Source organism: Euleptes europaea, chromosome 12 (assembly GCF_029931775.1).
Source record: "Euleptes europaea isolate rEulEur1 chromosome 12, rEulEur1.hap1, whole genome shotgun sequence".
NCBI classification, from domain to species: domain Eukaryota; kingdom Metazoa; phylum Chordata; class Lepidosauria; order Squamata; family Sphaerodactylidae; genus Euleptes; species Euleptes europaea.
Window position 1 is genome coordinate 2,368,999 of NC_079323.1, and position 24,062 is coordinate 2,393,060.

General features: G+C 49.2%; 1 protein-coding gene across 1 annotated transcript in view; it reads left to right on the forward strand.

The window, feature by feature from the left end:
- The window catches only part of ATG16L2 (autophagy related 16 like 2), a 39,997-nt gene extending 16,371 nt beyond the window's left edge, over window positions 1-23,626 (forward strand). The window contains exons 5-19 of the mRNA XM_056858814.1: window positions 99-172; window positions 3,381-3,623; window positions 4,897-4,962; window positions 6,404-6,499; window positions 8,236-8,298; window positions 9,529-9,637; window positions 10,783-10,888; window positions 11,795-11,865; window positions 14,676-14,747; window positions 17,646-17,766; window positions 17,903-18,008; window positions 19,257-19,406; window positions 20,898-20,945; window positions 22,804-22,905; window positions 23,539-23,626. Of these exons, the coding sequence (XP_056714792.1) occupies window positions 99-172; window positions 3,381-3,623; window positions 4,897-4,962; window positions 6,404-6,499; window positions 8,236-8,298; window positions 9,529-9,637; window positions 10,783-10,888; window positions 11,795-11,865; window positions 14,676-14,747; window positions 17,646-17,766; window positions 17,903-18,008; window positions 19,257-19,406; window positions 20,898-20,945; window positions 22,804-22,905; window positions 23,539-23,626 (1,515 nt within the window). The remainder of the gene's footprint in view (window positions 1-98; window positions 173-3,380; window positions 3,624-4,896; window positions 4,963-6,403; window positions 6,500-8,235; window positions 8,299-9,528; window positions 9,638-10,782; window positions 10,889-11,794; window positions 11,866-14,675; window positions 14,748-17,645; window positions 17,767-17,902; window positions 18,009-19,256; window positions 19,407-20,897; window positions 20,946-22,803; window positions 22,906-23,538) is intronic.
- The last annotated feature ends 436 nt before the right edge of the window (window positions 23,627-24,062 follow it).

Sequence of the window (24,062 nt, forward strand, 5' to 3'; positions counted from 1 at the left end):
AAAATTGGGGTATAAAAACCTATTCTACTTCTCCTTCTCCTCCTCCAGGTAAGCAGGGGTGCAGAATTTCTAAAGAACCTCTCTTTCTCTCTCTTTAGCTGACTTGCGAGACGATAGAACGGAACATGATCCTCGAGGCAAAGGAAACTGCCCTTATGGAGCAGAGGAACAGGTACTGTTCCTTGTGCACACACAAGTATAAATCAGAAAATCCGTATGAACACACATGAAGCTGCCTTACACTGAATCAGACCCTCAGTCCATCAAAGTCAGTATTGTCTGTTCAGACTGGCAGTGTCTCTCCAGGGTCTCAGGCTGAGGTCTTTCACATCTCACCTACTTGCCTAGTCCCTTTAACTGGAGATGCCAGGGATTGAACCTGGGACCCTCTGCATGTCAAGTAGATGCTCTACCACTGCGCCCTGGTCCCTCCCCATGCAGTTATTTTCCATACCCCTTTCTGGAGAAGGTTGAGTTCTTTTCTGGTGCCTTGATAAAGCTGTGAAATATGTAATGCTTCCGTAGACTGTTATTTTGTGCACAAAGTTCAGGTTGTGAGTCACATTTGAACGAAAGTTAGAGGGTAAAATTGATGACTTAATAAATCATGGCTTTGTGCCACCGGAGCCTGGTGCTGTCATGGGGCGGGTAAAAAATGATTTGGCCCTGGAGTGTTTGTTTTGGCTCCTGCCTCCACAGCAAACGTGTCAAGGCCTGTGCTATACCCCGCAGGCTCAGAGGCAGTTGCTTCTTTACCACCCCCGCCCAGGTCCTTCAGGTGCCCTCACACGAGATTCCAGGAACAGCTAGGCCGGGTGCCATCCTCTGCTTCTCCTCCAAAAAGGTTTCTCCCGAGCCCCACCCCTGTTTTTGGGGATCCAAGGGCTCAGAAGATGTATGTGTGTCTATAAATTGTCTATAAATTGCCTTTGTATGTCTATAAATTGCCTTTGTACTGGTTGTACAAAGGAGAGTCCCGTGGCGCAGAGTGTTAAGCTGTAGTACTGCAGTCAAAAGCTCTGCTCACGACCTGAGTTCGATCCCGACGGAAGTCGGTTTCAGGTAGCCGGCTCAAGGTTGACTCAGCCTTTCATCCTTCCGAGGTCGGTCAAATGAGTACCCAGCTTGCTGGGGGTAAAGGGAAGATGACTGGGGAAGGCACTGGCAAACTACCCCGCAAACAAAGTCTGCCTAGAAAACGTCGGGATGTGATGTCTCCCCATGGGTCAGGAATGACCCGGTGCTTGCACAGGGGACTACCTTTACCTTTACTGGTTGTATTGTGTGGAATTTTCAAAATTAAAACAGCCAAAACCCTTATGTTTTGAAATGAAGTAATGAGGTCCAGGAAAGAGGGGAAAAGGAAAGATGTTTAATTCTGGAGAAGAGGAGGTCGAGGGGAAGTATTTGAAAGGCTGTTGCTTAGAGGAGGGCAGGGAGCTCTTCCTGTTGGCAGCAGAGGCTAGGACGCGCAATAATGGGTTTAAATTGCAGGCGGAAAGGTATCGGCTGGATATTAGGAGAAAATTTTTTACAGTAGTTGTTTGACAGTGGAATGGCCTACCTAGGGAGGTGGTGAGCTCCCCCTCCCCGGCAGTCTTTAAGCAGAGACTGGACAAGCACTTGTCTAGGCTGATCCTGCATTGAGCAGGGGGTTGGACTAGATGGCCTCTATGGCCCCTTCCAACTCTATGATTCTTTGATTGTAAGACTTTGCAATACTAGACCTCAACTGAGAGTTCTTCTGATTGATACCCTTCATCTTGCAAATCGATATGGTGCTGTTATTCAAAGATATGCATATATTTCTTTCTTTTTTAAATTTTATTAAATTTATTGTTAACAAAATTACAATAAACAAAATAAAGAAAAAGGGGGAAATGGAAAAAAACCAACCAAACAAACACAGAGACAAATACTTCCGTTTTAGTTTGTATCGAATGTAAATCTAATTAAGAAAGTACAACCTGTTCTCTAGCTACAAAATTATTTTTAAATTATTCTTACAACTAAAAAATCAAACTTTTCTCTATTATACCTACATTCTTATTCTTCTACTCTTCAAACCCACAAATCATCAATTCATTCTTTTCCATATTACGCAAAAAGTCCATAAATGGTTTCCAGTTTTCCACAAAATTGGATAAGTTATTTTCTCTGATCAAAGCAGTCAGCTTGGCCATTTCTGCTAATTCTGACATCTTGACAAACCATCCTTCTATTGTAGGTATATATTGATGTTTCCATTTTTTGTGCATGTAATAAAGATATGCATATATTTCTGTGAAGAAATGGAAGAATGTTGGGAAGCTGCAGCTAGTGCAGAAGGCTGTGGCTAGACTGCTGGTTGGAGTCCTCTATGGGGAGCCCGTGTGGCCCCAATACTACAGCAGTTACACTGGCTCCTGGTTTGCTCTCAAGCCAAATTCAAGATGTAGGTTTTGACCTTTAAAGCCCTACGTGGGACCAGGGTATCTGAAGGACTGTCTTCTCTGGTACGTTCCTGCTCGAGAATTAAGATCGCAGGGAGAGGCCCTCCTAACTGTCCTGACAATCAAAGAAGTTTGGTGGGCACACGAGAGAGGGACTTTTTGGTGGTAGTCCCATGATTATGGAACAACCTCCCCAGGGAGGATCGCTTGCCCCCTCTCACTTTCACTTTCAGGAGGCAGTTGAAGACAGTTTAATTAGGACCTCATTTGATCAATTTATTGGCAGTCCTAATTGAAGATTTTAAATTGCTATCTTTTTTTTACAAAAATAATTTTTATTGAATTTTAGTAGGGTACAGAAAAGAAAAGGGTGAAAAAAGGGGACATACTATAAATCAACATTTATCTATATCTTTACGTCTACTTCGTTGTCTTCTCTTACTCTTCTTATCTAGCCACAAGTTTATTTGTCCTTATAAACTATATCACTATACTATAATCTTCTTCTACTTCTTGTGCTTCCACTATTTATTATATTCTGTAATTTCCATCCATCTAAACAAATCATAGTCATTGCATTTTCGTACTACCTCTATCACTTCTAGCATTTCAACAGGTTTAATATATGTGTGTGTGTGTGTGTGTGTGTGTGTGTGTGTGCATTTATACACATATTTCATCACGAGTGTCTGTCATAGAAGGGCTGCCATCTTTGCTTGTAATCCTCAATCGTCTTTCTTTGAAGCAAATTCGATAATCTTGACATGGACGCATATTCGTGCATTTACAAAAATTGCAGTCTTTTATGTGAGTATTTTAAAAAATTATTATTATTTGCACTGTATGCCGCCTTGAGTTCAGCAAGGTAGAAAGGCAGCCAATTAACATTGTCAACCAATCAATAAGAAATGGCCACCGAAAGAGTAATTCCTACTTGACCCATTTCAGGTTGGCCTCCGTGAGTAGGCAGGTCTCCTGCTTGGAGTCCGAGCATCGGCAGCTGGAGGGCCAGGTGGAAGAGCTGAGCTGTGAGAACTCCGCCGTGAAGGCCGAGTACGACACCTTACGCGAGCATTATCGGCAGCGAGACGTGGAGTTCCGCCGGGCAGCTGAGAGAGGCCTGCAACTACTCAAAAGCATCATGCTGCTGAAGGTGGAAGCTGCCGAGCATCGCAACGAGAAGAACGAGAGGTGGGTGGGGCCCCTGGACGCAGAGGGGAAAGGCAGGGCTGAGAGGCAGGGGCAGAAATTAGGGGGGTGGGTGGAGAAAGTATTTGTAGCAATAAGAATGAATGGACACCTGAATGGTCCCACCTTTCTATTTTTATACACTGTATAAATTCAATTCAATCAGCAGTCTTAAAAGCAGATCTCCCGAATGTGTATCTCTGTGTAGAGGGGCTGTGGCTCAGTGGTCGAGCATTTGCTTGGCATGCAGACGGTCCTAGGTTCAATCCTCGGCATCCCCAGTTATGGACCAGGCAGCAGGTGCCGTGAAAAACCTCCACCTGATACCCTGGAGAGCAGCTGCCAGTCCAAGTAGACAATAGTAACCTTGATGGATCAAGAGTCTGATTCAGTATAAGGCAACCTCATGTGTTGGGAAGGGGCTGTGGCGCAGTGGTAGAACATCTGCTTGGCATGCGGAAGGTCCCAGGTTCAATCCCCAGCATCTCCAGTTAAAGGGACTAGGTAAGTAGGTGATGTGAAAGACCCCTGCCTGAGACCCTGGAGAGCCGCTGCCGGTCTGAGTAGACAATACTGACCTTGATGGACCAAGGGCAGCTTCATGTGTTCATGTGTCTGCCTCTTGGGCTGTCACAGGACTTGAACTCAGGGCTACCCAAAAGGAAGTTTTCCGGAGCCCAGCTACTCAGCCGAGGCCAAAAGAGGGAACCACGAGGAGAAGGAAATGGGTACATTGGCCAAGGAAGCCTCCTTCACATGAAGCACATGAACACATGAAGCTGCCTTCTACTGAATCAAACCCTTGGTCCATCCAAGTCAGTCTTGTCTACTCAGACCAGCAGCGGCTCTCCAGGGTCTCAGGCAGAGGTCTTTCCCATCACTTACCTGCCTAGGCCCTTAACTGGAGATGCTGGGAATTGTACCTGGGGCCTTCTGCAGGCCAAGCAGATGCTCTACCACTGAGACACGGCTCCTCCCCATGGCTCTCCACCATCTCAGGCAGAGGTCTTTCACATCACCTACTCTCCTAGTCCCTTTAACTGGAGATGCCGGGGGTTGAACCTGCGACCTTCTGCATACCAAGCAGATTCTCTACCACTGATCCACGGCCCCTTCAGACTTGCTTGGCTTGCTTACTTGGTTGTGTGGGGTCCTGGTCTGTCCAAGTGGGAGCTGCAGACAGGGAGAAGTAGCAGAGCAGAGGCCGTGCCGTCCCCAGAGCGGATGCAAGGAGAATCCCCTGAATAATCCCCGGTTCCCCTTTCTCCTCTTGCAGGGTGAAGCAGTCCAGGCTGTCCAAGGAGCTGAAGAAGGCGGCCAGCAGGCCCGTCGGCATAGAGATGTGAGTCATGCGCGGTGCCTGGAGAGGGCAGTTGGAGCTCTTTAAATGGGCCTGCTTGCCAGCTCCAGGTTGGGAAATTCCTGGATGTTCGAGGTGGAGCTTGGGGAAGGCAGGGCCCTCAGCAAGGTATAATGCCATAAAGTACACCCTCCATTTTCTCCAGGGGTGCCACATCTCTGTCCTCTGGAGATCAACTGTAATTCCAGGAGATCTCCAGGCCCCACCTGGAGATTGGCAACCCTAAGCTTGGCAGCAGCCAATGAGTGACTTGATACTGCCCAATTTGCATGACTCAACTGGGCCTAGCTGCTTGCTAAAGGTTCAACAGCAGCCACCCTTTGAAAGCCAGTATGGTGTAGTGGTTAGAACATCAGAGTATGTTTGAATCTCCATCTTCCAGTGGAAGCTCACTGGATGGTTTTAGGTTAGTCACGTATTTGCAGCCTAACCTACCTCACAGGGTTGTTGTGAGGATTAAAAAGGAGGAGAGGAGAATAGTGGAAGACGAAGAAGAGTTGGCTTTTATACCCCGATTTTCTCTACCGAAAGGAGTCTCAAACTGGCTTACAATCACCTTCCCTTCCTCTCCCCACAGCAGGCACCTTGTGAGGTAGGTGGGGCTGAGAGAGTTCGGAGAGAACTGTGACTGGCCCAAGGTCACCCAGCTGGCTTCATGTGGAGGAGTGGGGAAACCAACCCGGTTCACCAGATTAGCGTCCCCTGCTCATGTGGAGGAGTGGGGAATCAAGCCCGGTTCTCCAGATTAAAGTCCACCACTCTTAACCACTAAACCATCCTGCTTGGGCCCCCATTGTGGAGAAAGGTGGGGTATAAATGATGTAAATAAATAATAAATATAGCTGAAGATGGGAGGTAGGTAAAAGGTAGGTTGGTTAATGGCTGAGAAGGTGAGGATGAGGCAGGGAAAGGGGAGAGGATGTGGGGTTGACAGGAGGAGGGAAAGAAAATAGTGTGGGTGGGATGCAGGGGAAAGTGAGGTGCCCCCCCCCCACAAGGTGCCCCCTATCATGCAAGTGGGCCTGCCCCAGTGGTCAGCACCACACAACTGGCCCAACAGTTTTCCTAGGCAGAGGTGCTGTGGGGGGGAGTGGGAAACCTGAAGACAAAGGGGCATATAAATGTAGGTTGGTTGTTGGGAGGGAAGAGGAGAAAGGTGCGGGAAAAGGGAAGAGGGAGAAGAAATAGTGGGGGAGGGAGAAATAGGATGTTTCCCGCAAGTCCTTGCAGGTTCCCACTTGTAAGTAATAAATGCCAGGTGGTTTCCACGTTGTTTTTTGACAAGTTGGGCATTGACTGTAATCCAGCAAAACAGCTCCTTTGCCATTGTTTCATGTGTGTAGACAGTCGATGGGTGGGGGGGAGTGTTGGTCACTCGGCAGGGCCGGCCTGTTCTCACCCGCTGTACGCTTCCCCTCACCAGAGAACCAGAAGAAGAGAAGGCAAAGGATCAGCAGACGTCCAGGAGGGCCGTTCCCACGCCGGAGAGCCGTGAGAAGCTGTGGAGGAGGCCCTTCAGGTAAAATCCTCCCCGCAGAGGGACGAGGCCCGTGCGGACGGGGCGTGCCAGCCGAGGGGACCAGCTCTATTATACCCAGTCCCTTTTGAAAGCATCATAGAAACATCTTCCAGTATTTTATAGCCCTGATGCATTTCCATCATGAATGAAACAAGTCACCTGGAGGCTCGTTACAGAACCAAAAATGATTGTTCATACTAATACTACTCCTTTTTCAACAAAAGCTGGGAATTCACAGAACCTCTAACGCCAGTGTATTGAAATAAAAAATATTCTAGTGCTGAATATTGTCGAAGGCTTTCACGGTCAGAGTTCATTGGTTCTTGTAGGTTATCCGGGCTGTGTGACCGTGGTCTTGGTATTTTCTTTCCTGATGTTTCGCCAGCAGCGAAACATCAGGAAAGAAAATACCAAGACCACGGTCACACAGCCCGGATAACCTACAAGAACCAATTCTAGTGCTGATTTTTTTTTAAATTGCTGCTGGGGGAGTGAGGCAGGGAAACTTTGCCACGTGGAAGCTCTATTGCTGCTGTGCTTTATCTGCCCCTCCCAGTGTGGAGACCACCAGAGGCAGCGAATCGAACAGGGACCCCCAACCTTTTTGAGCCGGTGGGCACCTTTGGGATTCTGACACGCTGTGGTAGGGGCAGCCACAAAAGGGCTGCCGTAGCTAACCTTCGGTCACACAGTGAAAATCCAGAGAGCCAACGTGGTATCGTGGTTAAGAGCGGTGGTTTGAAGTGGTGGACTCTGATCTGGAGAACCGGGTTCTATTCCCCACTCCTCCACATGAGCGGCGGACACTAATCTGGTGAACCGGGTTGGTTTCCCCACTCCTACACATGAAGCCAGCTGGGTGACCTTGGGCTAGTCACAGCTCTCTTAGAGCTCTCTCAGCCCCACCTACCTCACTGGGTGTCCATTGTGGGGAGGGGAAGGTGATTGTAAGCCGGTTTGAGTCTCCCTTAACTGGTAGAGAAAGTCGGGACATAAAAATCAACTCTTCTTCTTTTGTTGTAGTGGCAGATACTACCAAAGCAATATTTTTTAAAAAATCTTCACAGCCCCTCCAATCTCCAGTATCCAATATTGGTGGGCAAAAAGCCCCACCTGACCCCACCCACTTAAAAAGACTTGGCAGGCACCAGGAAAGGTGTTGGCAGGCGCCATGGCAGCCGCGGGCACGATCCCTGGACTGGAATGTCGGCTTAGGATCTTGGAGAACCAAGTTTGAACCCTTGCCATGCTAGGAAGCTCAGTGGGTAAGCACCTATTTTTGGTCCAGCCTGTCTTTCACGTCTTGGCCTACCTCACATGATTGTTATGAAGTTACACAGGGAAAGGGACCGTGGCTCAGTGGCAGAGCATCTGCTTGGCATGAAGAAGGTCCCATCTCCTGCTAAAGGGACTAGGCAGGTAGGTGACGTGAAAGACCCCTGCCTGAGACCCTGGAGAGCGGCTGCCGGTCAGAGTAGACAATACTGACTTTGATGGACCAAGGGGGTCTGGTTCAGTACAAGGCAGCTTCCTGTGTTCAAGGGAAAAGTACCGTATGTAGACCACTTTCAGCTCTTTGTAGGAAAGGGGGGATAAAAAATGGACTAAATATAGGAGGTATTTCCCTCTAGTATTTCAATCAAGAAGATGCTGGTCCAGATTTCCCCCTGCCCATCGCTGTTGTCCATCTCCCGCCCGACGATTTGCTCATCATTCTCATTTGGCTTCTTGTTTAGATCTGCCTCCGCCACCTCCATGACTCTCACCAGATACGTGGATGTTTTCAAGGGTTTGTTTGAGTAAGTGGGCTGTTCCTTCTGTGTCTCCTGGCTACGGAATCTCATTGAATTGCCACAAAACATCAAGATCAGGATTCTCAAGGCTGGCCTTTCCTTGGACTCACTCTGCCCAGTAGGGTAGGCAGCCAAATTCAGAGTCGCACAGAACGCTTCTTCACATTAAAAAAAAAATAGCATCATGGATATTTTGCCTTCGAGATCAGTAAATATTTTGCCTTCGGGATCTTATAACTAACCTGAAATCCTAACACATCTGTTTTAAGCAGATGCACATTTGGGATTTCATAAATTGAAAAGCTCACCACTTATGACTAAATGGATAATGAGTAGTTACACCCAACTAGAACTGGATTGGGGCCAAAATCTCAAAAATCTGAAATAGTCCACTTACAAATTAGAAACCTTCCTTGTCAATTTCTCCTCCACGTCTATTCTGGACCTCCCTTCTGTTTCAGCACGAAGAGATGATATTTCCCGGGTCTTGAGGCTGAATTCCCACATGCCTCTTAAAATACTTTTCAGCCCCATTGATGTGCATGTGTGGAAATAAGAAGGACGTTCCCGTTAAAAGCTAGTTTCAGAGGTTGGCCGCCATGCTAGTCTACAACAGAACCGCTAGATTCAAACCCAGTAGCACTGGGGTTGCCAGGTCTTCCCTGTCCTCTAGCAAGATGTTTTATGGGCAGAGCTGACGTGATGACATCACTTCCGGTTTACACCCAGAAGCGCCGCATCGCGACAGGCCGCTTTACCACTCAAACCCCCAAAACGCTAGCGTGGTAAAGTGGTAAAGTGGCCCGTCACAATGCGGTGCTTCTGGGTGTAAACCGGAAGTGATGTCATCATGATGCCCACTCCTGAGTTGGCCAATGGTTTGGTGGACAGTTGCCTGCCAATCTAAGCGGACAGTTGCCCGCCAATCTAAGCGACCTGGCAACCTTAGGCGCCAACAAGATTTTCGGGGTGTACGCCTTCAACAGACAATGCTCCCTTTGTCAGACACAAGTCGGAACCGAGGTCCTTATCTGACGAAGGGAGCTTCGACTCTTGAAAGCTCACATTTCTAAAATCTTGCTGGTCTCTAAAGTGCTACTGGAACTAGTATCTATTGATGGCCACGCACAAAGGATGAGGCAGTCGCATTTCTGGCTTCCTGTGGCCGGCACGGCAGGTGTGATTTTGGACGAGGGTGGAACAAGACTTTGCCCCAGGATTTTTCTCCTGTTCTAGTTTCAGGCTGAAGCGGGGGAATTCGGTCAGCAGTCCTTCGGAGGATCGCTACTGCTGCTTGCCTTCGTGTGTGGCAGCTTGCCTCCCCTCCACCGTGAGCGACCAGAAGGTAAATCACCGCCTCTCGAACCCTTGCCGCGATGCTCGCTTCCTGCCATTCATCCCCTTCCTCGTTTTGGAGTGGCAGATTATTTTGAATGTGAAAATCAGATTTTGAAATAGCTGTGATAAAGCCATCTCCCCTCTTCCGATTCAGACTTGCGACCAATAAATCTGATTTAAAATGTATAGTAATACAGTAAAACTTACAATTAAAACCTATTGAATCATAGAGTTGGAAAGGGCTATTCAGGCCATCTAGTCCAACCCCCTGCTCAATGCAGGATCAGCCAAGAGCATCCCTGACAAGTGCTTGTCCATCCTCTGCTTGAAGCCTGCCAGTAAGGGGGAGCTCAACACCTCCCTAGGTAGCCAATTCCTCTGCCGAACAACTCTTAACTGTAAAAAAAAAAAAATCCCTATATCCAGCCGGTACCTTTCCTCCTGCAATTTAAACCCATTATTGCAAGTCCTATCCTCTGCTGCCAACAGGAACAGCTGCCCTCCTCTAAGGGACAGCCCTTCAAATCCTTCAAGAGAGCCATCATGTCCCCCCTCAACCTCCTCTTCTCCAGACTGAACATTCGCAACTCCCTCCGCCTTTCCTCGCAGGGCTTGGTCTCCCGGCCCCGGATCATCCTCGTCGCTCTCCTCTGCACCCGCTTCATTCTGTCCACATCCACATTTAACAATCCTAAATAGTTTAGCTATCTAAAATCCAGAAAAATTCACACGGTACCATTTGCCCTCATACTGGTAATAAGGCAACCAGCGGAGGAGGCAGAATAGGCCGGAGTCAGGATGAGATAGATTGTAAGCCGGTTTGATTCTTCTTAGAAGGTAGAGAAAATTAGCATATAATTGGCTCCAGAATTCTTTTTGAAACCTCGCTTCTCTTTCTCCAAATCAATACCAGGTGTCAGAGGCTCTATAGAGTTCTCAGTGCCTCCCCGTTCGTTACAATGACCAAGAGAGCTCTGCGTTCCAATTTGTTTGCAAGCATGAATTGCCCCTGAGTTCAGACGAATGGGGAAAGCCTGCGTTTGCATCTTGGGATGCATGTCAGCCTGGAAAGTTCAGCAGCTTTTTTTTTTTTCTTTGCACGCATGCGCCTGGGCTGGGCCTTAAGGCCTCCTTTGTCCTCTTCCTCTCCAGGAAGCTCACCTTTCTGAGATCAATGCCATCAAGTTCAGCCCCAGTTCGTGCTCAGTGGCCACGGGTGGAACGGACAGGCTCATCAGACTGTGGAACGTGGCTGGAGGTAAGGCGGGACCAGGGGGGGGAGCTCTCTCCCGTGGCTGATTTAGCAGGAGGAGGTTGGAAAGAAGCGGAAACTTTCAGAGATCCTTGTAGCCGTCCACTGGGAGCAGAAGTTTGCTATCCTGATCCACTATGCTCAGGTGCTCATACACAGCTCTGGGTTTTATTCCTATGGTGTAGTGGTTAAAAGTGGTGGACGCTAATCTGGAGAACCAGGTTTGATTCCCCACTCCTGCACGTGAAGCCAGCTGGGCGACCTTGGGCTAGTCATAGTTCTCTCAGGGGAGAAGCAGGTTTGAGAAAAACTATGGAAACCTTGGGAGGTACATGATGCTGTTGAGAAGCGGGAGGAGGGGGACCCACGCTTCCCAAAAGCATCGAACTCGGGGCAAATAGCCCCTGTAAAAATTGCCCCACCAAAACAGGGAAGGTTCAGCCGTAAAACTTGGGAAGGAGGTCCTGGAACCGAAATGGCCTCAGCGGCATTCCGGGTTGAACACATGAAGCTGCCTTATACCGAATCAGACCCTCGTTCCATCAAAGTCAGTATTTACTCAGACTGGCAGCGTCTCTCCAGGGTCTCAGGCAGAAAAGGGTCTTTCACATCACCTTCTTGCCTAGTCCCTTTAACTGGAGATGCCACTGGGGATTGAACCTGGGACCTTCTGCATGCCAAGCAGATGCTCTACCACTAAGCCATGGTTAGGGGACTCAGTTCTGGTGGCAGAGTGCAGCCGCAAGAGAGGTGCTGAGCTGGGCAGCAACGTTCTCTGCTCTTTATGGGGCCTCCCCTTGGAGAGGTTCTTGTCCCTTGTTACCCCTGAAGGCTGCACAGTTTGTAGTTGCAGCTGCACAGAGGCTGCTGGAGAAAACTGGCTGGTGAAGTCTCCATTTTGACTTTTCCCAGGTCTCCTAGAGCACACGCAGACATTGGAAGGAGCTACAGGAGGCATCACCAGCCTTGACTTCGACCCATCGGTGAGTGGCACACCCTCAGTGTGGATGCCCTCTGGTTGTTTGGGTGGTGCTGGACTTCTGCACTGCAAGGCGCCCCTGCTTGCAAAGCATATTCTGGGTTAGGTTGGGTAAATAGGCTGGGGGTGGAGTCCTGGCCAGTTTCTAGCTCAAGTTAAGCCTTGACTGGTATCCTCATGAATTGCACGTGGCTTCATGGATTGCACATGGCAGGCAAAATGCGCAGGAACGCACGGGGAGAGCAAGGCATCCTTTGATGGTCGGGAAATGCAAGCATAATCAAAGCAAAGCTCTAAAGCAGTTGGTGGGGTGACCATGAGGGAACAGCCCTGCATAAATGGCCATGGTGAATTACAAGTATGACTTTTTCAGTCTACCAGTGAGTGGAATACAAGAGATACAGGCCATTTGCCTTCATATTGTCAGTTGAGAAAGAGGCTGCCTTGCCAAAGGCTGTCTGGCAAATTCATGACAGAGGCAAGATTTGAACCTAGGACTTACTGTCTCACAGCAGCATCCCTGTTCTCTGGTTCTCAGCAGCTATTGGCCATGATGCTTAAGCGGAATCTTCATGTTCCAAAGCAGTCTATATCTATATGCCAGGTGCTGGGGACAAGCTATAGGGGGAGGCATCTGGTATGCATGGTTTGGAGAGAGCGGACAAGGAGAAGCTGTTCTTCTCACTCATCATACCAGAACGTGGGGTCATCTGCTGGAGTTGGAGGGTGAGAGACTAAAAACAAATAAAGGAAGTATTTCTTCACACAACGTATAGTTAAATTGTGGAACTCCCTGCCCCAGGATGTGGTGATGGCTGCCAACTTGGAAGGCTTTAAGAGGGGAGTGGACATGTTTAGGGCTGTTTAGCTTGGAAAGAAGGCGGCTGAGGGGAAACATGATAGAGGTCTATACAATTATGCATGGTATGGAGAGAGTGATCAAGGAGAAGCTTTTCTCCCTCTCTCATAACACTAGAACGCAGAGGTCATCTGCTGAAGCTGGAGGGTGAGAGATTCAAAACTGATAAAAGGAAGTATTTCTTCACACAACACATAGTTAAATTGTGGAACTCCCTGCCCCAGGATGTGATGATGGCTGCCAACTTGGAAGGCTTTAAGAGGGGAGTGGACACGATCATAGAGGAGAGGGCTATCCATGGCTACTAGTCATGATGCATCCCTATTCTCTCCAGGATCAGAAGAGCAAGCCTATTATATTAGGTGTTGTGGAACACAGGCAGGACAATTCTGCTTCAGTTGTCTTGTTTGTGGGCTTCCTAGAGGCACCTGGTTGGCCACTGTGTGAACAGACTTCCGGACTTGATGGACCTTAGTCTGATCCAGCAGGGCTTTTCTTACATTCTTATAGCGGATAGGGCCATCCATGGCCACTAATCCAAATGGATCCTAGTCATGATGCATACCTGTTCTCTCCAGGATCAGAGGAGCAGGCCTGTTATATTAGGTGCCATGGAAGACAAGCAGGATAATGCTGCTGCAGTCGTCTTGTTTGGGGGCTTCCTAGAGGCACCTGGTTGGCCACTGTGGGAACAGACTGCTGGACTTGATGGGCCTGGGTCTGATCCAGCAGGGCTTGTCTTATGTTCATATGTTCTCTCTCTCTGGCCCGCTTGTAGGCTTTCCAGAGGACCCCATCTGGCTGCTATTGCAGCAGGAATTGGGGGTGTGTATCTTGGTCTAATCCTGCTGGGGCTGATCTTGCATTCTCGCTAAGGGATTGCAAACAGCCCTTGGAAGGAGCATTTGCAGAGTAGAAGCACGAGAGGGCAGCACCCAGCCAGTTGCCAGAGCCGTTGCTGAGCCCACAGGGTCCTTTCAAGGCAGCATTTCCCAAAATGAGGTTTTTTCCCATGATGAGCCATGCTAAGAGTGGGGGGGGGATTTGGGCTTCAGGGGAGAGCAGCTGCCACCCCTTGGCCCAAAAGCTTTCTGTGCAAACTATTGTTAATTTTCTAAGCTCATTAGTGGGATGAAGGGCAGCTTCCAGAGTGGAACGAAAATGTCCAAGGGCTTTGGAAAAGAGGAAGAAAACGAGGCGTGGACACTAAATTAATTCGGGTTGAAGTTAAATCAAAAGAGTTTCCGTGAGGACATTGGGAAGAACTTCCTAACAGTCAGAGCGGTTCCTCAGTGGAACAGGCTTCCTCGGGAGGTGGTGAGCTCTCCTTCCCTGGAGGTTTTTAAGCAGAGGCTAGATGGCCATTGGTCAGCAATGCTGATTCTGTGACCTTAGGCAGATCATGAGAGGGGGGAGGGCACCTTGGCCATCCTCTGGGCATGGAGTAGGGGTCACTGGGTGTGAGTGGGGGAGGTAGTTGTGAATTTCCTGCATTGTGCAGGGGGTTGGACTAGATGACCCTGGTGGTCCCTTCCAGCTCTATGATTCTATGTGGATCCTGTGGCCTGTTCCTTGATGGTGAGTTTGGGTCTGGAAGCAAGAGGATGCTTTTGTGTATCTGGACAGAGGTGGAGGGCGAAATTTGCCCATCGTCTGAGCCCTCCGCTTGCCCTGGCTAACTTAGCCCAGAGAAGGGGTCTCTGGGAGCCGGCCTGCTTGCAGAGGCTTGCTGGCAGAGCTGGCTCCAGATTTGGGGGGTCATGGGGAAGAGGCCTTTGGGAGACTGTCCCCTTCGCCATCCTCCTTTCAATTGCTCTCCTCCATCCTGCGCTGTGCGCTTGTGAGGTGAGATGGGGAGGGCTAGGAGGGGAGTGGTAGTGAGACATTGTATGGCCCCTTTCAGCTCTGTGATTCTATGATTCTCACAGACCCTCTGGTGTCTCCCCTCCTTCCAGGGATGCCACGTCTTGGGAGCTTCATATAACAACGTTGCTCAGCTGTGGAAGATTGGAGACAAAAAGTGCAGAGTGAGTCCCTCTGAGTTTCTCTGGGGGCCCTTGGGAAGAGGCTGGGTGGGCATTGCAAGGGGTGTATTCACCTAGCACCTGTATAATAAACCAAATGACAGTAGTATTTTTCTTTCCAATCTCTTCACAGAGCACTAGGAGAGGTTTCATGGAGCACCAAGTGCTCCTAGGAGCACAGCTTGGGATCCTCTGCCTTAAACTAATTAGACTTGGCACAACAGCCTTTCCGTGTTGGGGGGAGACCCAATTCTCATCTCTCCGCCCAGACTGGTTTCTCCCAGGAAAGTTCTGAGGATAAATGAAAGAAGAGCAGTCAAGTGCTTTCATACAATGATAAATTCTGTTCAGGGTGGCTCAGGGGACTCTGCAAGGTAGACGCATAAGCGCTGTCAGGCTAGAGGACGTAGGGTTGCCAGGTCCTTCTTTGCCACCAGCGGGAGGTTTTTGAGGCAGAGCCTGAGGAGGGCGGGGCTTGTGGAGGGGAGGGACTTCAATGCCATAGAGTCTAATTGCCAAAGCGGCCATTTTCTCCAGGGGAATTTATCTCAATCAGCTGGAGATCAGTTGTAATAGCGGGAGATCTCCAGCTAGCACCTGGAGGTTGGCAATCCTTAGTGGACGGGATCCCTCTCAGTCTTCATGGTGTGTCCACGCAGTTTGCCAAGTCGGGCATCCCCCCACCCCCGGCTTTTGTAAGCCTTAATTGAGACTTCCAGCCGATCTCCGCTCCCACTCCCTTGTGAAAGGGTCCACATTCCTGTCGGGGGAATTCTGCCCTCTTAACTGCAAATGTGCGTCACCAATTAAGCTCTCCGAGCCGCGTCCTTCCAGGGCTTTTGTTTGTTCACCCTCCCTCCCTCCCGCCTGCTGATTATATCCCTCGTCGCTGCCAGGGGCAAGGCGGAGAAGTTGCCATCTAATTAACCTCCAAAGCTGAATGCCTCTGGAAATAGTTGTTAATAATGCAGCTCACCTCTTAGGCACAGAAGTGGGGGCACGTCAGGCAGGATGGAAGGACCGCCAGTCAAGCCAAGGGTCAGAGACAAGCAGTGACCATCGGCTATGCAGAAGCATAGTCCCAGATCAGGGACAATATCAGAGTCCGCAAGGCAAACATTTGGTCAGCAGCCCTGGGTCTACCCCTGAGAGACACTATAACGTTGGGTAGTTAATTTAGATTTGGACATCTGCAGTTCTGAAAAGCTAGATTCAAGTCCAGCAGCAGCTTAGAGACCAACAAGATTTTCAGAATATAAGCTTTTGAGAGTAGAGTCAAAGCCGAAGAGTCAGGGAACTTTGACTCTCAAAAGCTCATATCCCGAAAATTGGTCTCTAAGGTTGACAATGAGGAAACTGAAATTGTTCAAGACTGTCTTTTCCTTGGCTCCATCATCAACCAAAAGGGAGACGGCAGCCAAGAAATCAGGAGATTGAGACTGGGAAGGGCAGCCGTGAAGGAGCTAGGAAAGATTCTTCAGTCTCAGAATGTGTCACTGGCAACCAAGGTCAGGTTAATTCATGCCATCATATTCGCTATTACTATGTATGGGTGTGAAAGCTGGACAAAGAAGAAAGCTGATAGGAAGAAAGTAGATTCCTTTGAAATGTGGTGTTGGAGGAGAGTGTTATGGATACCGCAGTCCGCGGACCGCCAAAAAAACAAATCAGTGGGTTCTAGATCAAATCAAGCCTGAACTGACCCTAGAAGCTAAAATGACTGAGGCTGTCGTACTTTGGTCACATTATGAGAAGACCAGAGACACCGGAAAAGACAATCATCCTGGGAAAAGTTGAAGGCAGCAGTAAAAGAGGAAGACCCAACAAGAGATGGATAGACTCTATAAAGGAAGCCCCGGCCCTCAGTTTGCAAGACCTGAGCAAGGCTGTCAAAGATAGGACATTTTGGAGGACTTTGATTCATAGGGTCGCCATGAGTCGGAAGTGACTTGACGGCACTTAACACATACACATTTAATTCAGATTCTGACACCTACTGAAGAGCGAGATTCGAGTCCAGTAGCAGCTTAGAGACCAACAAGATATTCAGGGTATAAGCTTTTGAGAGTAGAGTCAAAGATGAAGAGTCAGGGAACTTTGACCTCGAAAGCTCATTCCCCGAAAATCGGTCTCTAAGGTGCTACTGGACTTAAATCTGACTCCTCTACTGCCGACCAACATGGCCACACCCTATACTATCCTGTTCCAAAGGGTCCTTTAAACTTCTTTTTAAGGTCTGAGGCAGTGGCCGTTTATGCATGGCTGTTTCCTCGCAATCACCCCGCCAACTACTTGGCTTTGATTATGCCTGCATTTTCCGATCATCAGAGGTCACCTCGCTCTCCCTGCGCATTTTCTGGATGCTGGGTAAACAAATCCAGAAAACGTGGACAAAACGTGCAGAAACGTGCAGGGAGAACGAAAATGCAAGCGTACTCAAAGCAAAGCCCCGAAGTCGTTGGCAGGGTGACCGCGAGGAAGAAGAAGAGTTGATTTTTATATGCCAACTTTCTCTACCACTTACGAAAGAATCAAACTGGTTTGCAATCACTTTCCCTTCTTCTCCCCACAACAAACACCCTGTGAGGTGGGTGAGGCTGAGAGAGCTCTAAGAGAGCTGTGACTGGCCCAAGGTCACCCAGTTGGCTTCCTGTGGAGGTGTGGGGAATCAAACCCGGTTCTCCAGATCAGAGTCCACCGCTCCAAACCACCGCTCTTAACCACTACACCACTCTGGAAAAGCCATGCATAAATGGCCAAAGTGTCTGGGCAGGGGGCTACGCTTGCTCATTCTCTCTGCCCCCTCCTTTGTCTAGTTTTCAACTCTAATTAACGATGGCATGGGAAGGGCCATTAAATAGCAATCACTCTTGTAACACCTCCTGTTCTTCTGTTGTCCAGGAGATCCTCACCGGACACACAGATAAGGTGACGGCCGCCAAGTTCCGGTCCACGCGGCACCAGGCTGTGACTGGCAGCCGAGACCGGACGGTGAAGGAGTGGGATTTGTGCAAGGGGGCCTGTGAGTCTCCTCTGGGAGGAAGCTTGGGACCCTAACATCGCAACAGACTGTTGCGGGGGGTGGGGGTCTTGCTGGTCCTTTTCCTCGAGTCCTCTCATGCCCCCCCCCCAGGCTCACGTTGCTGTCCTTCCGGCAGGTTCCAGAACCATCAACGTCTTCTCCTATTGCAACGATATTGTTTGTTGTGACACCGTCATAGTCAGTGGGCACCATGACAAGACGATCCGGTTCTGGGACACCAGGTGAGTTCACAGGTGGGTCGGCTTTGTATGCAGGGCTTCGCCAAACGGACCTCTTGAGATCCCTTGCATTTATAGTGTCTTAGCATTCCAGGTGTATTCTAGCACCAGCTGCATATTTATACTCCAGCATGGTGTAGTGGTTAAGAGCGGTGGTTTGGAGCGGTGGACTCTGATCTGGAGAACCGGGTTTGATCCCCCACTCCTACACATGAGCGGCAGAGGCTAACCTGGTGAACCAGGTTGGTTTCCCCACTCCTACACACAAAGCCAGCTGGGTGATCTTGGGCAAGTCACAGCCCCACCTACCTCACAGGGTGTCTGTTGTGGGGAGGGGAAGGGAAGGTGATTGTAAGCCGGTTTGATTCTTCCTTAAGTGGTAGAGAAAGTCGGCATATAAAAACCAATTCTTCTTCTCCTCCTCCTCCTCCTCCATTTCCTCCTTCCCCTCCTCCTCCCTGGAAAGGAACACATATAGGAGGGCCTATACACTGGCCAGATGTGCAGCCCTGTGTGTGTGTGTGTGTAAAGTGCCGTCAAGTCGCAGCCAACTTATGGCGACCCCTTTTTGGGGTTTTCATGGCAAGAGACTAACAGAGGTGGTTTGCCAGTGCCGTCCTCTGCACAGCAACCCTGGTATTCCTAGTGGTCTCGCATCCAAATACTAACCAGGGCCGACCCTGCTTAGCTCGAGATCAGGCTAGCCTGGGCCATCCAGGTCTACCATCGTCCATATTAGAAGGGAGATTTAAGAAGATCCCCAGGGTGGAGGGACTTTGCCCCGGTATTGCAGGGGAGCTGGAAACCATCGATCACATATTTTTTAGATGTCCCCTCTACAAGTCAGCCCACTCAAATATTATTGACCCATTGATTAGGGAAATGGGTGCTGGTGATGAGGGTGAATGGAACAAAAGGTTTCTGCTAGGAGATAGCTCACCAAGTACTACCCAGGTTGCAAAATACTGTGCAGTAGCAGTGAAGCTAGGTCACCTTAATGTACTCCCTTGATCTGTGGAAATGTAAAATTGGGTGATTCCTGATTTTGTTGGCCTTTGTTATAAACATATACTTTGTATGGTCAGTTTCTGTTTTACCTGTTTTATCTGGCATACAAGCCGCAAATAAAATTTATTTATTTATGTATGTGTGCAGGGCTTTCCCCTTCTGTTGGGGGAAACAGATTTCCTGTTAAATCAATTGCCTGCTCCTCCCAACCAGCAAGAAGGTAACCCATTTCTTATCCTCCAGGGAGCCTGGTTGCACGCAGGTGATCCCTGTGGAAGGCAAGGTGACATCCTTGAGCATCAGTCCCGATCAGATGCACCTGCTGAGCTGCTCCCGGGACAACACGCTCAAAGTCATCGATCTACGAATGCACAACATCCGGCAGGTTTTCAGGTAAAGGGCTGGAGAACCCCCAGGTAACTAGATTGCTCAGACGAGCGGATGGAGTGTTGGCATGAGGCTGTGGAGACTGGAGTCAGCCTGGAATTTGCCAAAGGCCCTTTTGTGAATCACTGGGTTTCCGGCCTCCGTTGGCAGTGAAAAGTGCCGTCAAGTCGCAGCCAACATATGGTGACCCTGTAGGGGTTTCAAGGCAAGAGATGTTCAGAGGTGGTTTGCCATTCCCTGCCTCTGAGTAGCAACCGTGGACTTACTTGGTTGTCTTCCATTTGAATACTAACCAAGGCCAACCCTGCTTAGCTTCCAAGATCTGATGAGATTGAGCCAGCCAGTGCCATCCACGTCAGGGCAAAAGACATCTAGAGGTGGGTTGCCATTGCCTGCCTCTGTGTAGCAACCCTGGACTTTCTTGGTGGTCTCCCATCCCAGTTCTAACTAGAACAAACATGGCTTAGCACCTAAGATCTGACAAGATTGGGCTAGCCTGGGACTTCCTGGTCAGGTCTCCAGCCTCAATCCCCATCTGTTACTGCTCATGGCCTCCACGTAAATTGAATATGCTCAGGAATATTCAGCATCCTGCATACCCCGGATTCATCTGTAAATTCTAGATTTGAGTCCAGGAGTACCTTAGAAACCAACAAGATTTTCAGTGTATAAGGTTCCAAGAGTCCAAGCTCCCTTCATCAGATATCTTTGACTCTTGAAAGCTCATCCCCTAAAAATCTTGTTGGTCTCTGAGGTGCTACTGGGCTCGGATCAAGCTTTTCTACTGCAGACCAACATGTAAGTTGAATCTTTTCCCATTCTTGGACTTGAGGGTACCTGGGACCTTCTCCATGCCAAGCAGATGCTCTACCCCTGAGGCACAGCCCCTCCTCATACACACAGTGCTCTCCTAGAATCAATTATATTATTCTAGGAGAGTGCTGTGTGTAAGGGGAGGAGCTGTAGCTCAGGGGTAGAGCATCTATTTGGCATGCAGAAGGTCCCAGGTTCAATCCCCGGCATCTCCAGCTGAAAAGACCAGGCACTGGGTGATGTGAAAGATCTCTGCCTGAGACCGTAGAGAGCCGCTGCTAGTCCAAATAGACAGTACTGCCCTTGATGGACCAAGGGTCTGATTTGGTAGAAGGCAGCTTCATGTGGTATCTCATCAAGCTTTGGCAAGCCAAATGGGGAGGGGCCATGGCTCAGTGGAAGAGGCTCTGCTTGGCATGCAAAAGGTCCCAGGTTCAATCCTGGGCATCTCCAGTTAAAGGGACTAGGCAAATAAGTGATGTGAAAGACCCCTGCCTGAGACCCTGGAGAGCCACTTCTGGTCTGATGGACCAAGGGTTTGATTCAGTAGAAGGCCTGTGTTGAAGCCGGCATGTGAAACTGGAGACTCTGACTGAGCAGTTTTGCCCTCTGGGCTCTCAGCATTAAAACAGGGAGCCGGCAAGGGGGCTTTCTTGATTCACCGCTTCCTTCTTACCTTTGCAGGGCCGAAGGATTCCAGTGTGGCTCTGACTGGACCAAGGCTGTGTTCAGGTGAGTCTCCCATAGTACCGACTCAGGGGAGACAACAGACGCTAACCATAAGTGTGCACTTTGACGACCCTTTCTTTTACTGCCTATTTGAATTCTTCTTTTATGATATATTTAATCTGGTTTTGCCAGATTATGCATGATTTTCTGCAGCGCAGCTACCAAGCTGATAATATTTTCCGTGGGTCTTTTGGAAGTCGCGTTGTACTCTGGACCCTAGCTCTCTGGAGTCCTGCAATGAAAGAGAAGAAGATGGAGAGTTGGTTTTTATATCCCAACTTTCTCTACCTTTAAGTAGACTCTGACCAGTTTACAATCGCCTTCCCTTTCCCTCCCCATAACAGACACCCTGTGAAGTAGGTGAGGCTGAGAGAGTTTGGAGAGAACTGTGACTGGCCCAAGGTCACCCAGCTGGCTTCATGTGGAGGAGTGGGAAAACCAACCCAGTTTACCAGATTAGAGTCTGCCGCTCATATGGAGGAGTGGGGAATCAAACCCGTTTCTCTAGATTAAAGTCCGCAGCTCTTAGCCACTACACCATGGTTAGGGTTAGGAGGCTGGAGAGCCAGTGTGGTGTAGTAGTTAAGAGCTGGAGATATTGAATAGGTGGGATCTTTGCTCCTTGCAGGGGCCCCCACTTCCAATGTTGCCTTTTTGCCAGTGGTACACAGGCAGCCCTGTACGCTCGCCGTACGAACCTACCTTTTCGCTCCGGTCATCTTCACCGGCCCTGCTTCAGTTGACCCTGCCATCTGGCTAGATGGGGGGCAACCCAAGAAAGAGCCTTCTTGGTTGTGGCACCAAAACTTTGAAACTCCCTCTTTAGGGAGTTTCAAAGCCAGCGTGGTGTAGTAGTTAAGAACAATGGTTTGGAGTGGTGGACTCTGATCTGGAGAACCGAGTTCGATTCCCCACTCCTCCATATGAGCGGCGGAGGCTAATCTGGTGAACCGGGCTGGTTTCCCCACTCCTCCACATGAAGCCAGCTGGGTGACCTAGGGCTAGTCACAGTTCTCTTAGAGCTCTCTTAGCTCCACTTACCTCACAGGGTGTCTGATTTAGGGAGGGGAAGGTGATTGTAAGCCGATTTGAGACTCCTTAAAAGGTTGAGAAAGTCAGGGTATAAAAACCAACTCTTCTTCTTTGTCTGTCACCCTCTCCCCTTTTCTCTCACCAGGGGAATTAAACTTTTTAGTTTTGTTTGGTGGTTATTTGCCCTCCTCCCTGGTTCTGGTGTTGCGTTTTTGTGTGTGTGTTTTATTGAATTATTTTAAAATGTTAATTGCTGTTCTTAAAGTGTTTTAATGTTTTTATGTGCACTGCCACACAGATTGGATGGAAAGGCGGCATGAAAATGTTGTACATAAATAAATCCATAAATGATCTATTGAGGACCAACCACAAAAGCCTGAGGAGGGGGGCAGAGGCTGGAGTTTTGCCGGCCCCTTCCCCTGGGTTCCTGTCCGCTGATGCCCCACTCCATGGCTGGCGGAAGCATCTCCTCTCTGTGTCTTGCTGACGCCCCGGTTTCTACACCACGTCAGCATGGTGTAGTGGTTAAGAGCAGTGGTTTGGAGTGGTGGACTCTGATCTGGAGAAGCAGGTTTGATTCCCCACTCCTCCACATGAACGGCTGAGGCTAATTTGGTGAATGGGGTTGGTTTCCCCACTCCTCCACATGAATCTAGCTGAGTGACCTTGGGCTAGTCACAGCTCTCTTTGAGCTCTCTCAGCCCCACCTACCTCACAGGGTGTCTGTTGTGGGGAGGGGAAGGGAAGGTGATTGTAAGCCAGTTTGATTCTCCCTTAAGTGGTAGAGAAAGTCAGCATATAAAAACCAACTCTTCTTCTTTCGCTCTAGTCCTGACAAGAGCTATGCCTTGGTGGGTTCTGCAGACGGCACCCTCTTCCTGTGGAACATGGAGACGGGCAACCTGGAAAGGAGCTTGACAGGAGTTCACAGGTGCGCCACTCGTAGAGGAAGGCCACAAACCTCAGATCAGAGAGGCGCATGCTAGGATTTGACCCGGGGGTGTGTGCCCCCGTGGTGGGGTTATATAATAGCCCACTATGTAAAAAAGAGCGGTTTTTCAGCATTGTATCTGCATTCTGAATCGTGTCTAATGTTCTATGCATGTTTCAGATTTCTGTGATCCGGTACAGGTTGAGTATCCTTTATCCGAACTGCTTGGCACCAGAAGTGGTCCATATTTCGGATCTTTCCCTATTTTGGAATATTTGCATATACATAATATACAAGTCTAAACACGAAATTCATTTATGTTTTATATACACTTTAAAAACAAGTGAAGAAATAAAGGCGGGGGGAACTCAACCTAAAGTTAGGGGAAACCAAAGGGGTTGAGCTAACCACTAACATAACAACAAATAAATCTATTTTTAATATGTATTGTGCACAATTGTATTTAAAAACACAGCCTCTCAGCCTCACCTACCTCACAGGGTTGTTGTGTGAGTAAAATGGAGGCGAGGAGAACTATGTAAACCACTTTGGGTGCCTACTGGGGAGAAAGGTGGGATATAAATAAAGAAAATGAATAAATAAGTAAATTAAATCCTCTTCTCTTGCCCCCAGGTCTTCAGTGAACGCAGTTTCCTGGGCTCCCTCCGGGATGTACATTGGGAGCGTGGACCAGTGTAAGAAGCTGGTCCTGTGGAGATAGCCCCCGTCCTGGGGTCAGGTGGGGGCAAACTCCTCCGTAGCCCCCTGTCCTTCTCCAACAGCCTCTAATCCCTGCGGAGAGCTGCGGGTCACCAGTGGGTGGCTGAGTCTTCTCCAGAGACCGGCAACATGGATTTCCCTCCTCGAGACGCCACTGCTGGAAAAAAGGACAGGCTTTTTAATGAGGGCCTTTTGAGGACTGGAAGGTGGAGGCTGAGGCCGAACGGCTAAGAAGAGCCTTCCTCATGTTTCCTTTCAGGGAATGTCTCCAGCATGGCTCAACATGCCTTTCCGAAGGACCGGCTGGAGGTGATAGGTTCTCCCTCGGAGGAGGGCATTTCCAGCTGCAGGGCTGTCAGGGAGTAGCTGAGGGGGAGAGGCCTTTCTTGGCTTGAGCCCCTGGAGAGCCGCTGCTGGCCAGCGGAGCTGCTGCTGGG